The following is a 15,444-nucleotide window of genomic DNA, read 5'->3' on the forward strand; positions in this document are numbered from 1 at the left end:
GTTATACTGTATCCTTTTTCAAATGTGGCTGTTCAGAAGATCGCAATGTGCGCACATGGGCAATCTACTCTCAGAAATTAAATTTGTGCCGGAGTCCAGGTTGGGGTTGATGATATCTGTTCACGTGTGGGAATAACTGACACGACAAGCAGAAAGCTTCAAAATGTGACTTTGAGGGCCTTGTTTTGTGAAGCAGAAGATAAATATACCAATATCCCTTTGACTGAAAAATGAAATAAATAAGAATAGTGATAAGTGAGGTTATCAAGTAATGCATGATGGATGGCAGACTTTTCAAAGCTTGCTTGAAATAAGCTTCAGATCACGAAACAAGGTAAAATCATATTGGTTTTTAACACCTTAAGTCAGTTACAGAATATTAAAATTATCCATCCAGTCTGGAGAAAAGGGATTACTTGAGTTTTCAAAGTATCTTTCTAAACCAAGTATTTAAAAAGCAGAAAACACAATCAATAGAAGCCACTGTATAAACGGTAAACATCCTGAATGATAAACAGAGATAAGCAGAGGTAGTGTGGGTATGATTTTCTCTCCCTTATGAAAACCACAAAGCATGGCAAGCCCCAGGCAACAGAGACCCCTTGGGACAGCATTTCTTTTTCTTTTCTACAGTAGATGTCAATTTCAATTTCCATGCCCTTCCCTCAAGGAAGTAAGAAGCAAATTACAAAACACATTTCACCTCTTATTTAAATAAATAAATAGTTATTCAAATTAGATCTTTTTTTTTCTGAAGGAAATGACCTAAATCCTATATCTGTTGAGGTGGTTACATTATGTGCAAAATAACACAGGATAAAACTGTATGTAGAAAATCATTACATATTGTTCTGTGTCATACTACAAAATATCTTTATACAATGATCCTATTGGACTTGCTTTTACAAGTACACCTCCTAATTAAAGTAATTGTGATCCTGAGTACATCTCGACACGATTATTTGAAATTAATTTGCTTTTTAATGTATTTTGTTATGACAATATATTTTACAAAGAATTAGGATGACACATACTGTACTGTCAGTATTACCAAACGGTAACAAGCTCACTACTGATCTCAAATGAGATAAGCCAGTTTTTTTTTTTTTTTTTTTCATGTTGAAGGTAAAGCACTGCTAACACCAGACTTATCTTGGTATTTACTGATTACGCCTGTTTTTGATTAGTTGGGTGCCAAGTAACAAACATTAACATTCCCTATCAAACAGACAGCTGTATTTGTTCATGTTTACTTTTACAGGTCAAGAGAAAAAGCAAACAGGCTTAGTTAAATCAATGACTAACTTTCTGAAAAACAAGGCGACCCAACCATCCTATGACTTATGTTTAGCTATTAATTTTAGCACTGTAAGGAAATGAAGGGTGTCCACTAAGAGCACCAATTCTGAGGAAGCTACGAGCAAAGGTCACAAATGCTTTAATATTACTGTTACATCAAACCAGTATGAATAAACTTGGCATCAGCACTGTGGACCACATTTTGACAGCAATAAGTGTTATTGTTTATCTAGATAAGGCTCCCTATTGCAGCAACACTGAAATGTATGGCTATTATGAATGGGAAAGCCAGTAGGGTTGCTGAAAGAGAAAATATGAGCCGGATACACTATGATGTTCATAACATAAAATAATCTTTCATATGCTGATCGCTCCCAAACAAAAGTATTTGGTTATATTCCTAAGTAGATCTATGACTCACGAATGAAAACATTTGTCATTATGTGGAAAAACATATAGCTGCTATACATGGGATGAAGATGCAAAGATACTGTAGTGTGTTTCATGTAAAAACTACAGGGTGCTCAGTAACCAGTCTAGATACAGATTTGTGGTTAGAAATGGGTCTGTTCTTTGATGCTTTAATGTCACCGTCATGTTGTCTAGATGCTAGAAGTGCTCTGATAGACGGGGTTGTATTCTCCTGGAGTGATTCTGCTGCACAGCTGTCTGGGGTGCTGCCAGTTAGTCACGCCGTTGTAATAAAGTTGTAAATTATTTCAAAATATGACATTTTCTCCTGCCACCCCCCACCCCAGCCTGATTCATGCAAGTTTGTTTAATTTGCACTATAGTGGAGAGGGCACAGATACAATAGTCCTGCAGGCAATTTCTCATACTGACAAGCCATCCTTCCCCAATGTGCATAGCAGTAAGTTTTCCTGAAAATAATGTAGTTCCCTCCAGACAGACTTCATAGTAAAAGATCAAACTGTGGTCAGTATTCCATACTTGTATCTGCAGTAGCCAGTGTACTCTAAACAGCATGATGCTGTGGTGTACACCTGGCAATGCTGTATAGAAGGAGGTCAGCATTAGACATCTACAAGTGCAATCAGGCAATCAGAAAGTCATGTTGATGAGGTGAAGATGATAATCACCATTTCAATTAGTAGTTAGTACTCATAAGTTGTTTCTAAGAGTTGACCTAGGAGTGTGTCTTGTTGATCAGAAATGTTGCATTCATTTTGCACTGATTTATTCAACTGTATTTATATTGTTTATGAAGCATTTTGTTTATGATGCTTTGTATAGATCCCATCTTAAGATATATTGTAGGTGAAATTCATGTAATAGAAGGTACAGAAAGGCGGGGTCAAGACACCGGAAACTACGGCCACACGGTTGATTTGCAGTCAGCCCTTTTAAGAAGTCAAAAACAGAATCACACAAACTATGGCGAGTGTTGGAATTTCTTGATCACACTACAACAACGACGAGTGTTTGAATTTCCTGGAAGATGCTTTTTATGTCAAAGGATGAACACTGAATAAAAAAACAAAAAAACCACTGAATGTTCACATTAGTAAGAATGTATATTTCTATAGCTAGCCACTTCCACCATTTACATGATTGTTCTTTAAAAACGTAGAGATTATTAAACATGTCAATGCAAGCTTTTCCATACTACCTAAAAAACACCCTTGTTAAATCTATACATTTACAGTAGCAAAGGCAAATGTATGCTTTCTCTCTAATGCAACTTTAATCTAGAAGAAAATAGAGCACATGTTTAGAGGCGGCCTGGGGTTTGGTAGAACTATAAGAAGTCCACCGATTCTTATTATTGACAGAAGCTTTATTCTGAGTAATACCTGCATCCAAAAACGAGGGTGGGGGGGCGGGATTTAGATGAATAACAGTGCTGACACAGCACACAATTTCAAGGGTTTTAAATGCACCCATTCACTGGTTGGAGAATAACTTTAAATTCCAAAACAGTGTTAAGTAGATGCCTCATACCAAGAGCCTCGATCTGCCTGTATTTCATATCAGGCAGAAATACTAAAGAAAAAAATACCATTTGTCAGTAGAGGCTGCAGGAGAGATAGTGCCAAACCTAATGTTACCATAAAAAAGATTCCTTTTGATTTAGAAAGTTGCATATCTACTACCCTAATGATATGTTGTTACAAGAAAGGATTATTCTTTTTTGAACCTGGTATTATTAACATGGTCTGCACTGTGAAAATGCAGTGCATTCTGGACCAAGGACAACTTGCATGAAATCTCCAACATGTCTTGCAACAGCTAGAGCACACCTACTGGGTTCAAACAAAGAACTTCAAACAGAAAGACACAGTCTTGTGAAAACTTTACCCACACTGTCTTTGTACTATTACATATAATGGAAAATGGAATCACATCAGAGAAAGACAGTAAATAACTAGAAACAAGTTCCCTATAAACAAACCTCCAAGTCATTACCTCTTAGCAAAGCTGAAGCTTTAATGAAGTAGATCTTGCGAATGTCATGAGGATAGCTCATTAACAAGATATGTTACTTCACAGCGTAAAAATATTCACTTATATACACACACATTCTGTACTTCTGAAAAAAAGCAGTTAAAACATTAGGCCTTTGAAGACTAAACTTTTTTTTTGTTACACTGCATTACAAGGCTATACAAAATAGCATCACTAGTTCATCTCTATATACCATGTAGAGCTACTGTATTACAGCACCAATGCCATGCTATTTGCTCTAGCTTTTCGGTGCTTCACAAATGTTATAAAAAGGTTGCCACCTTTTCCAAAGACTACTCTAACATAACAGAACTCGGTGACATTATCACAGAAGTCACTTTTTTATGGTTTGCAATATCTTGGATAGTTCACCAATTCTCAGGATGAAGTGGTGGTATAAAAAGATATTGAAGATTGCTTGTCATTGATGCAGCAAATCAATTAAGGACTGCATATTTCTGATATAATTAGAAGGGAATTAAGAGTTGGTATGTAACGTGTCTCAGAGCCATGAGTTACACAGGCCTTCACTCTGATTGGCCACCATTACGTATTCTGTTAATACTTGAGGGCACTTTTATTAGTTTAACCTTTTTTGGACCTCACTCTGCACAGGTTAACAAGACCATGTGACTGGCACTTTTAAAGTAAATGCTAATTGGTGCTTGCTGGTCCATGACATCAAGTTCTAATTCTATGTTTGATGATGTAAACGCAGTCATTGGACATTCACGTGTTAAAAGGAAGAAAGTTACAGATTAAGTTTGAGACACAATCAAAAGGTGCCTAATGTTAATTAACACAGATTTTCAGATTTTCATCAGCCAGGGCAACACATTTACACAGGGCTATGCCTTTGTTTAAAATGGTTTGCCAGGTAGTTTCACATGAGCTGGAAAATGATGAGTTGTGACAGTCTGTGTATCCAACTGTCTTTTAGCCCAGGGTGCTGCCTGCAGCGATCTGACCACATTGAACATACATCAAGTTTGTACTCTCGTGTCAGTCACTTTAAATTAGTTGTGCTAGGTCTTACTCCACAGAAGGGATTCTTAATTGAGAAATTAATGTAAGGATCTAGCAGGCCACGGACATAGATGCATAAGAATCTATGTCTGCTGAACAATGAAATGATAAAAAACAATGTATCTTCAATGACTCCCATTACCATTGCAGCATGAAGGATTTATGAGGAAAACAGAAAATGAGAGTTTTCCTTGATTAATGTTAGTTTTGTTAAAATGGAGGCCTTTAATTATTATCATAATCTAATATATAATTCCAATCAGTGACATGAAATCAAAAACACTAAGACTGTAACATAATATATTGTGTAGTGTTCAGGTGCAATATATGTGCCATGGTGTTTCACACTGGCGGGCTCTCGACCTCCGGGATTTGTAATGGCTTGGCATCTTCCATCCAGACCAGTAATGTCACAGAACTTCCGTTCCATTTTATTCCATTCCATTCTATATAGATGCCAAGGTTTTTGATGAAGGGACTAATATAAACCACCACTTTCATTTTCTTGACACTTCTTTCTACACAGTCATATTCCCCAAAGGGTGTCTTTTAGCACCTTAGAAATGTCAGGATGAGGAAGTGTATTGTGCACTATGTGAAATACCTGGGGAAATAGTAACAAATCATAATGAAGCACAACAACTAAAACGGATAAAAAAAAAAAAAGGAGGAAAGGTTATTCTGTTTTTTTGGTCAAACAAACACAAATATTTTTGAACAACAAAAAAAACATTAAGCAGTTACGGTGGATTTAATGGAAGAAAATGAAGACTTCTCTTTTATAAAGTTTTTTTCTCCATTTATATATTCATTTATCAGATAAGCTTTGCTCAGCACACACAGGTGCATAGATAATGTCTGGAAAATCAATGGAAATAAAACTCAAATTCTTAAACAATTTCACTAACCTCTGCTGGCTTTGTCGATGTGTTGCCAGTCATCCACAAACTTCAGCACATCAGGAAACTTTTCCTCGGATATTTCAGCCAGGAAATGCAGCAAAGTTTGTTTCTGGTCTGCTGATTTTGTGTCCTTGAGCTAAATAACATATAAACACAGAATCAGAAAGGTTAATTACAAAAGCTCTAAATGTTATAATCAGATAGATTGCTAATGAAACCATTATTTTTGTTTACTTCTCTTATCACAATGGTAATGGGTAATCGTATTTCAGGATTGGTTTAACCTCTGCCCATACAAGTCTTAAGAAAAGATTTGCATCAGTAAATACCTTGAATTAATATAGTTATCAGATGATTCAATAAGATGCCTGTTTAATTGGATAACATTTTCAAAAACATAAAAAAATAATGTTTCTGTAGCTATTGGTGTGAATGTTTTCTTATTGTAACTAAACTTGCAAAAACACCTAGCCTATGATAAGTGACTATTATTGGTTTTATAAACTCAGAGTGAATGTTGCATGGCAATTAAATCAACAGTTATTTACACATAAAAGATAAAGGATTTCTCTAAAATAGGTTTTATGGTAATCCCAATGTGGTATAGAATATAGCTGAAATCAGAATCTAGCAAACAAACCAATTTAAGCAGCAATCTGCCATTTAGGCTTTGCACTGATGTTGTATATGAGCACATCAGTGTGTGGATGCATCACATTCCTCGAACAATTAAAAAAAAAAGTTTGAATCTGTATGTGTATGATTAGACATCTGTATTAAATCTGTATTAAGCTACATCTGTATTAAATGTTAAAACAATTATGCTAGTAATACACCACCCCAATCATAGCTGTAAATAAAAAACTGGAGCCTAATCTTTAGGTTGGTTGCTATCACTCTGTCTTTCAGGAGTATATTTGCAAGGAAAAAGGCGCATTTAAAAACATATTTTCTATCTGTGCTAAAATGTACCTAAAACATGTAGCAATGCTCCCATGCATGGATAAATAAACACTACAAAACATCAACAAGCAGCATTTCAAACTTCAAAACGAGTAAGCTAAATGGTCAAAATTTAAAAATGTCAAATAGCTGGCATTTAAACTGATGGTTGAGATCTCCACTAATAAACAAATGGCTTGGCACACAGCTAAAGCAGGCAATTCATGTGCAATTACTCTCAACCAAGTCACAGATAATGTGTGTCTCTATACAGCACTCCTTACAGCTTACTTAGTTGATCGTCTTTTTCTTTTACTAAATATAGTATGTCATATTAAAAAGGATGGTATGTGCTAATGCAAGAGTGCAATACAAAAAAAGGCATTCCAGAGCTGAACCATTGTTTTCACAGCAGTCAAAATATTCTATTTCTTTGCTTTCTAATTTCACCAAGCAATATGTCCCTGTCCATGCCCTGTCAAAATGAATATGGTATACACCAGATGGATGCTTAACATTGCAATCAGTAGCTTCTACTTTCTGAATGAACTTGAGCGGTGAGCTGAGCCTAAATAATAAACTGGACATTTCAAATTGGGAGAAAATAACAAAAATAAAAAAAAAAAATAAAAAAAAAAAAAAAAAAAAAATATATATATTAAAAAAAAAAAAAAAAAAAAAAAAAAAAAAAAAAAAAAAAAAAAATAAAACACCTATAATAAAAACTAACCGACAAATTAATGCTAATAAATTAACTGACAAACTAAATTAACAAAGCACCCCTAAATATGGTAAAAATACAGCTGTGGCTCTAATCTAACAGTAATTAAGAATATGACAATTTGAATTTGATTTTGATGATGAGTTATCAGGTTACAAACAGTACTATAGCAGTTTTGAATCGGTTACTAACAAATCGTCTTCTTTGAAGCAAAGTTTGTGTTCCTTTAAGCTGAGCATTTACAATGGGAAATTTCCATTTCATCACAAGGTTGTTCCCTAAGCCGAAGTGTTCTCTTAGGAGGTGTTCCTATACGTGGAGACTACTGTAACTGGGTGACTCTGAAATACAAGTTATCCATGGCAATAGCTAACATGTTGTGAATAGAATTATTATTTTCTAGTACTGTATATTCCACAAAAAAAAAAATTGATAATTTACTAAAAAGATTACAAGCCCAACTTATGTTTCAAACAAAACATTTTTGTAGTATATAATTAGGGAATAAGCATATATTTTAAGGTACAAAATAATGACAAAACTGGAAGGTCACATGTTAGTGAGTGCCATGTATTATATACAAATCTGTTGGGCTTTATAGTCTTGCCTAATGTATAACAATATAACAGCACAATACAAATGGATGTACTGAAGCCCGGTCCACTGTAGTCTGCTCTGCAGTGCAGATGGGACCCAATCAGTGGGTCTGTATGATGTCTGAAAACTGTGTAGACACATGCACACAGAGGGGTGCAGCAACTAATGACACAGCTGTGAGGTGGTTAAGGTCCAACAGCAATGGACTATCAAATGCACAGGGGTAATCCTCTTGGGTACAACCCAAACCCAACACTCAAATTCCTTTAATGAAGTAAATCATTTTATTTATTACCAAAACCTGACGATTCTTAAGAGTAATGTATGTCTGTAAACTAATTGACTAGAGGCATGGTGTAGCTTCTGAGCAATCCATTTACACAAAAGCTCTGAGATCACACATCTTGAAAATGTGCTTCATGGCATGATCCTTTCTGAAATGGTTTCTGACTCATTCTTAGCATTCAGTATCTCTATCCTGGCTCTCTGCTTGTATTTTAAAGATCGATTTGGTATATGCAGATATTCAGCAGATTACACAACAGAAAGAAAGGATCCTGGTACATAATCCTCTTGAGTGTTTGTTCAAACTCACTCATTGTATAAGCAGCCCTGCCCTTCCTGATCAAACCTATAACGTCTGAGAAATATGGACAAATACATTTACAAAACCCTGCAATTTTAACATTAATAAGAGTTTCTCCAGTCGGTTAGAATAATCTGCTATATGGCATTTTGCAGCTATTAACAAGCTCCAGAAGACCTCTAGGGATGATGACTACTATTAAATTTCTAGTTTCTCTCAATACCATTGATTTTTAGATTGGACTCAACTTGGAAATGTCATTTAACTTCTTCCAGACTTGAACACTTTGGCGTTAAACAGCGACATGAAGAGACACCTCTCACTCTATCACATTACCTTCAGCAGCAAGATCATCACTGGAATGGTAGTCTTCACATGTAAACACTCACTGGGAAGAGCTTCAGGCTACATTCTACATATTGCCTAATATGGTGTACATATATGTTGTGTCATCCTAGCTCAGTTACTCTTTAAAAATCATTGCCATATCCTCCACAGAGGACTGCTATGAAATAAGAAGGCGAATCCTAGGATATAAAACACAGTACACACACACACACATATGAAAACAACTAACATTTTAAATACCTCAACTATACAGAGAATGGAGCCATGAGTAACAGTGTAAAGGTGTGATTACCTGCACAAAAGATTCAAAGGAAGGAAGCAATGTTGTATCGACAAGTTCACTGCTATTTAGTATAATGTACATATAGTCTTGATCCTACTGTATTCTGTACAGAACTGATTCACAATTTCATTAAAAAAGGGAGGGCATGTTTGAATGTCTGTATTTGTAATGCTGTTTATTCTGTGTATATTAAAGGAGATGCATGACATTTTCCCTGCATGACATCTTTGTAAAAGTTATTCAGGTTAATTAGACATATTTATGTTGTATCTGTCAGAGTATCACAATGCTTTCAATTATATTGCTGGCAGGTGGTATTTTGCATTGTGGAAAGATAACAGTGTGCTGTGTCACCTCATTATTCTTCTTTCAGTGTGACAGGACAAGCTAACTGCCAGTCCTAACAAAAACAATGTAGACACAGCTTCAAAACTTTCAGTCAACAAGGTGATTCTCAATTTACATTCAGAGAAGTAACAGAACTACTGAATGATAAGAATAATGCACTTTTTGGATCACATGCTGTACACTTTCAAAAAATATTTCATGTTATCAATGCAATTCAAGTGAAAACAGTGAGTGGCAAGTTAAGTGTATGCTTCAGTCCCTTCTCTAATTTATTCTAGGGTAGGAGGGGTTATACAGTAGATATTTATGATTCATATGACATGTTCATATTTCAAAAGAATTGCATTAAAACTGGTTTTCTAACTGAAACTTTCAAGGTCTCAATTTCACTGTAGTGTAAAAACCAAGGATATGTGTTTAAAAAAGAACATACAAAGACGCTAGCAGATAGGAAGAATGTTCTCAGAAATGCACCATTGATGTGCAGCTAGAAGACATTGACTCACTTTGCACAGGGAGCTGAGGTCGAAGCCATAAGACTGAGCATTTCGGGAGCCGGAGTTCATGTAGTTTCCCATCAGCAAAACCAGCTCCAGCAACTTGCTGAAGCTTTTACTCTTCCTTATCTCTTCGCAGGCAGCATTAACCGCCATGATGTCAGGTCTGATGTTGTTCACCTGCTCCTCAAACTGCAGTTTAAAGAGAATGGCATTGAGCCGTGGCCGCAGTCTCTTCACACCACTCATCTGATTGGAGAGAAAGGCAGAGGTTTGCTTTAGATCCCTGCTAAGTTGTGGTTCCATATAAATGCATATAATCAAAAGATGATTTATTGGTGTTATAGGCCACAAGAAGCAATATATCTCTTAAAGCTGATAGGAAAATGGATGAATGAATGAGGGACACTTGGCTAAGCAATTGAAATCTTGCTTGTGCTGGCTAATAACAATAGCTGGTGTGTAAGCAATAAAAGATATGGCCTCATCATAGATCAGACCTGTCATCTCACACACCAAATCCTTTCTCAAATAATAAGAGTTTATGACCCAGAAGCTGCAAGGAAATCAGAAAAGTACTTTCAAACTAACAGTGAGATAAACTGCAATCAGGAGTGGATGCAACTTTTGTTTCCCTTGACTAACAAAATACTTGAAATCGTTTCTATAAATATGGTTCTTACAAGCAAGCAAAAGCAACATATTCCGTCGTATCGGATGATTGCAGGTTCTTGAGAAACAGTCAGTTCTGATTGTTATGCCACCGTAAGTGCAGAGCTGCATTTTAAATGGTTTCGCTTTGTACAAAACCTCTCGAATGATGTTAGAATCTCAAGGTTCAATATACTGTATAATATGCAATTTAAAATAGAAAATTTAATTATAAAACGCATACACACAATAAAAGAACTGACACTTAATTGCAGCTTGAAATTTACTGTAATATTTGTATTAAATTCTAGATTTCAAGGCCAAGCAAATCTTGACAGTTCCATGACAATTGGGCTCTTATTATGTAGATTCAAACAGTTTAAAGGTCTTTCTAAGAGCAAGTTTTTTTCTTACTGTTGATTTATTTATTGATCACATCTACATGTTTGTATTATATACTATTCTATTATGGTAACACTGTATACCATAAATACTAAAGTTAGTAGTTACAAAGAAAGAGTAAAACATATATCAATGTTGTTTTTATTGTAATTGATAAACATTAATTTATTAAAAGCAAAGTCGTACAGAATTTGTTTGCAATTACATTATTTAAATATATATTTTTTAAATAACAAAATGTCTGTCATATGTTTAGATGTACTGAAACAGGATCACACACTCTGTTGAGTGCTGCTGCTGCCTTGTTAAAGCTTTTACACAATACTACAGCCAAGCCTCAGCTTTTGCAGGAAGCTCTGAAAATTGCGGTTCCATGTTGAAAAATATGTCAATAGCAGTGGGATAATCGTAGAGCCGTTTCTACTGGCTGTCATTCAGTGTAAAGTAGTGGTCAGGGCTCTGGAATCTTGACCGTAGGGTCATGAGTTCAATACAAGGTGGGGGACACTGCTGCTGTAACCTTGAGCAAGGTATTTTACCTAGATTGCTCAAGTAAAAACCCAACTGTATAAATGGGTAATTCTATGTAAAATATAATGTGATATAATTGTAACAATTGTAAGTTACCCTGATAAGGGTGTCTGCTAAGAAATAAACAAAAACTTGTAATAGTTTGAAACGGTATATTGCATACAGTGCTGTGCTTTACAGCTGCACAGGCATTCAAAAGTTTTAAAATATGTTGATCTAACAAAATAATTCCAGTAACTCTCACCTTATAATTACATTTTTAAAGATCTTAGTTTCCTTTGTGAAACACAGACATGATTAAGGTGAGTTATTACATTTTTATATTGTATTTATTTAAAGCTTTTAGTGAAGAAAATATAGATCACATTTTTCCTTGCCTTCCACGTCAAGATGTTGAGAGAAGGTAGTGGACACTGAAAACATGGCAGTAATAGGAACAGCTGTGCTTAGTATTGGGAAGGGGAGCCAAAGCGTGAAGCTTCTGGGAGTTTCAGCTTGTATAGGCACTGAAGACTAAATGAAAGCAAAATTGTACAAAATGTAGTCTAAACATTCTGAATTATTTTTACAAGAACTTTACTCCCAGACGCAACCCACATATATTCAACGCTGATTAAATAATCTAAAGCACGATTACCATAATCTGTGTTTGGAAATGTTTGACTATCCTTGACAAAACTCTCTCGCCTCTTGTTTAAGCCTCCATTTTTATTTTACTTCTGTACAATTATTTTCATTTCATACTTGCTCTGACTTCAACTGTACTGATTTTTACTACACCTACTAAAAAGGCACTTCTAAAAAAAGCCCTCAACATTTCCAGCAACAGCAGGTTTGACAGAATTTTAATACTTTAGCGTTCTACTCCAATAATCCATAATAAAGTTCAAGTTAAACCAAAAGCCATTTTATTGGTGGAAGTGAACACACAGTAGTATATGCATAACATTAACATGTTGTTTCTGGATACATTAGGATTTAGCTTTATACAACAACTAAACATACATTGTGTGCATATATAATATAAACTAACAAAGCCAAACCATGTTTTTCACAGTAATTTGACCTTCTCTGGGTAAAAACAGCAAGGCCTTTAATTGGCAGCTAGTTATAAATAGATAATGGTGCTTCTGATGGTAATAAGTGAATATATTATTTGAAATACCCATTCTACGTTCCAGGTTTTTTTTAATTAAATGAATAGCTTCACAACAGAAAGCTAACCCAGTCTTGTTCACCCACCCTCTCCCAGTCAACATTGTGTCACTTGTGTAAAACCAGCATGATTGTTGGGTGTGATCCCTCTTTTCCCTTTTTGATATACTTTCTATGGAAATCCCTGCACTTCAAATTTCTCATTGCAGCTGAGCTATAAATGGGGGAGGGGGGGGCTCCATGTATTTTTGTATGTTTTCCTATTGCTGCTGCCTGGTTCTTTGCAGTTTTTTAAACCGTGTTTATGAACCGTTGGAGAAAAATTAGTTATTATAACCCATCATATTGTGTTTCCATCTGTGACTGGTTCAGCGCTCAAGGCTGTACCTGTCAACATGAAAGCAGCTGGGTGGACACGTTTTTACCTTAACGATTGGCAGAGAGCACTATGTTAGTAAAGGGGGTTGAGGTTGACGGATTAAATCTTTGTAATAATTGAACAAGCCCTTGTCAGCACCAGCAAAGATGTTGTTTTTTAAGCTGATCCTCTTACAAGTTGCTAGGAAACGGAACGTATAGGACTGTAAATCGTGCTTCCAGTATCTTGAAATGGGGAGCCTTCTGAATGTCTAGATGGGACACAAGTCTTAATAACCTTAAAAGACAGCTATTGGCAAATGTGCTGTGCCCAGGAGACATTTTTTGCATGCAGTTACAAAATGCTGAAGGACTGCTTTCGAATAAAATCAGCATGTATGTCATTTAGCAAACCAAAAAAAAAAAATCCAGAAACAGCGGCGAGAGACAAAAATGTTAAATACATGCATAAAGTATATGTATAAATAAGCTGCCAACTTGCAACGTGTACCATCTTATTATGCCAACCTGAATCTAATCCATAATGAAACAGAATTGAATTCAAAGGTTTTTTTGTTTTGTTTTGTTTTTTTTAAATCATAAAATGTTTTAGGTTTAATTTGAAATAGATTAGCCATATAATTTTTATTTTTTTAAAAGAGTATTCACTTGGAAAGGATGACATTAATTACTATATATGTATTATATTCTAATAACATCAAATTGGAACAATGACTTTCAACCACAACCAGACAGATTGGCAGGTTACCTGGTCTAACAAATTTACAGCAACATGTTTTTTCTACCTTTTGGCACACCAACAAACCTTAACTTTCAGTTTGGTGCACAATCTGTCAAGCTAATTAGATTTCTCTGTCAGGTTACAATACCCACAGAGACTAATCCTTCGAGGCAAAAGGCCAATTAAACTTCAGTGCTCTTATTGTTCTGTGGATGTGAAAGTGTTCATATATAATCTAGGTGACGCTGCACTGCTCCAGATATAAACAAGGTGATGTGAGCTGAACAGGTAGTCCGGGCTAACTGCAGACATTATGCAGGGAAAGATCAAAGTAACACCAACAATAAAGAAATAAGTTTTAACACATTTCTGATGTCACACGGCGCTGTGTGTTATTGGAGGTGGTGCCAGAGCATTTGGAGAAAGAAGACATGTTAAGAATTGTTGTTTCAGCTCTTTCTGTAATACAGGTCGTAAAGTTTTGGTGGAGCTAAAAAGTTGTCAGGAGGCTCTAAAAAGCCATGCTATTCATGCAGGGTTAGAAACTCGCACTAGACATGCAACAGTCCTGGGTTTAAGAACTACTTTTCATGGTTCCTCATCTATAGCACAGCTGTGTAGTACAGCTGCTTGAACAACTATTAGTAACCTTATAGACTTGGGACAGACAGACAGCCAGAAAATGTTAACTGTAAGGCAAACTTGTTTGTACATCAATTTGCTCAAACAAAATGTTGCTGTATATTATTATTATTATTGAATTTGAATGTAAAAGTATGACATATGTTTACTGTTTTTAACAGTTACTGTTATAGTTACTGACAGAGGGTATTTATGAACCTTCATGTTGGGTCTAATCACCAGCTTTCTGTCGTCTTATTGGTCACAAGCCATTACTTGAATACATTATCATTAACACTAAAGTAATGTTATGTTTTGGTAGCAAATGTTTTAATTTACTTTTAACGATGCAAATGAAGGATGTTGCACAATTCCACTTTAGACTTAAATTAAATGCACCAATATCAGGATTGTTTTCAATGCTTCATCTAAATAAATAAACACCTACCAGTATATTAAGTAAATTAATAAATGCATAAAATACAGTAGATGTTTACAAACACATTCTTTTAAATTAGAATGTATCATATCAGCCAGTGAACACTGACTTTCTGTAAACATTAAAAGAACCATGCATATCATTACATTATGCACTGACAAGCACTGTGCCATCCTACGATCCTATTTAGTGAGGAAAGAAAATATTCAGGGCAGAATACAACCTATGCAGGCCTTCTGTGTTTAAAATAAATAAATAAATCACTCACCTCGGCCCTCAAACCTGGTTTCCAGGGTAATGGATGTGTTTGTTGTTTCCTTGCTGAAATTTGAGGCACTAACTGGATTGAATGCTGTCTCCAGATATAAACCCATAATACTATTTTTTCAATTTTATGGGGTTGTATTATTATTTTCTTTTTGTTACTTAGTGTAATCCCTGTTTGATTTAGATGACACCATTATATATATATGTGTGTGTGTGTGTGTGTGTGTGTGTGTGTGTGTATATGTATAATATATATATATATAT

General features: G+C 35.3%; 1 protein-coding gene across 1 annotated transcript in view; it reads right to left on the bottom strand.

Moving 5' to 3' along the window:
- LOC121327490 (protein diaphanous homolog 3) overlaps positions 1 to 15,444 on the bottom strand; it is a 54,462-nt gene that overhangs the window by 28,166 nt on the left and 10,852 nt on the right. The window contains exons 4-5 of the mRNA XM_041271561.1: positions 10,025 to 10,264; positions 5,700 to 5,829 (exon numbers count right to left, since the gene is read on the bottom strand). Of these exons, the coding sequence (XP_041127495.1) occupies positions 5,700 to 5,829; positions 10,025 to 10,264 (370 nt within the window). The remainder of the gene's footprint in view (positions 1 to 5,699; positions 5,830 to 10,024; positions 10,265 to 15,444) is intronic.

Source organism: Polyodon spathula, chromosome 15 (genome assembly GCF_017654505.1).
Source record: "Polyodon spathula isolate WHYD16114869_AA chromosome 15, ASM1765450v1, whole genome shotgun sequence".
Lineage (NCBI taxonomy): Eukaryota > Metazoa > Chordata > Actinopteri > Acipenseriformes > Polyodontidae > Polyodon > Polyodon spathula.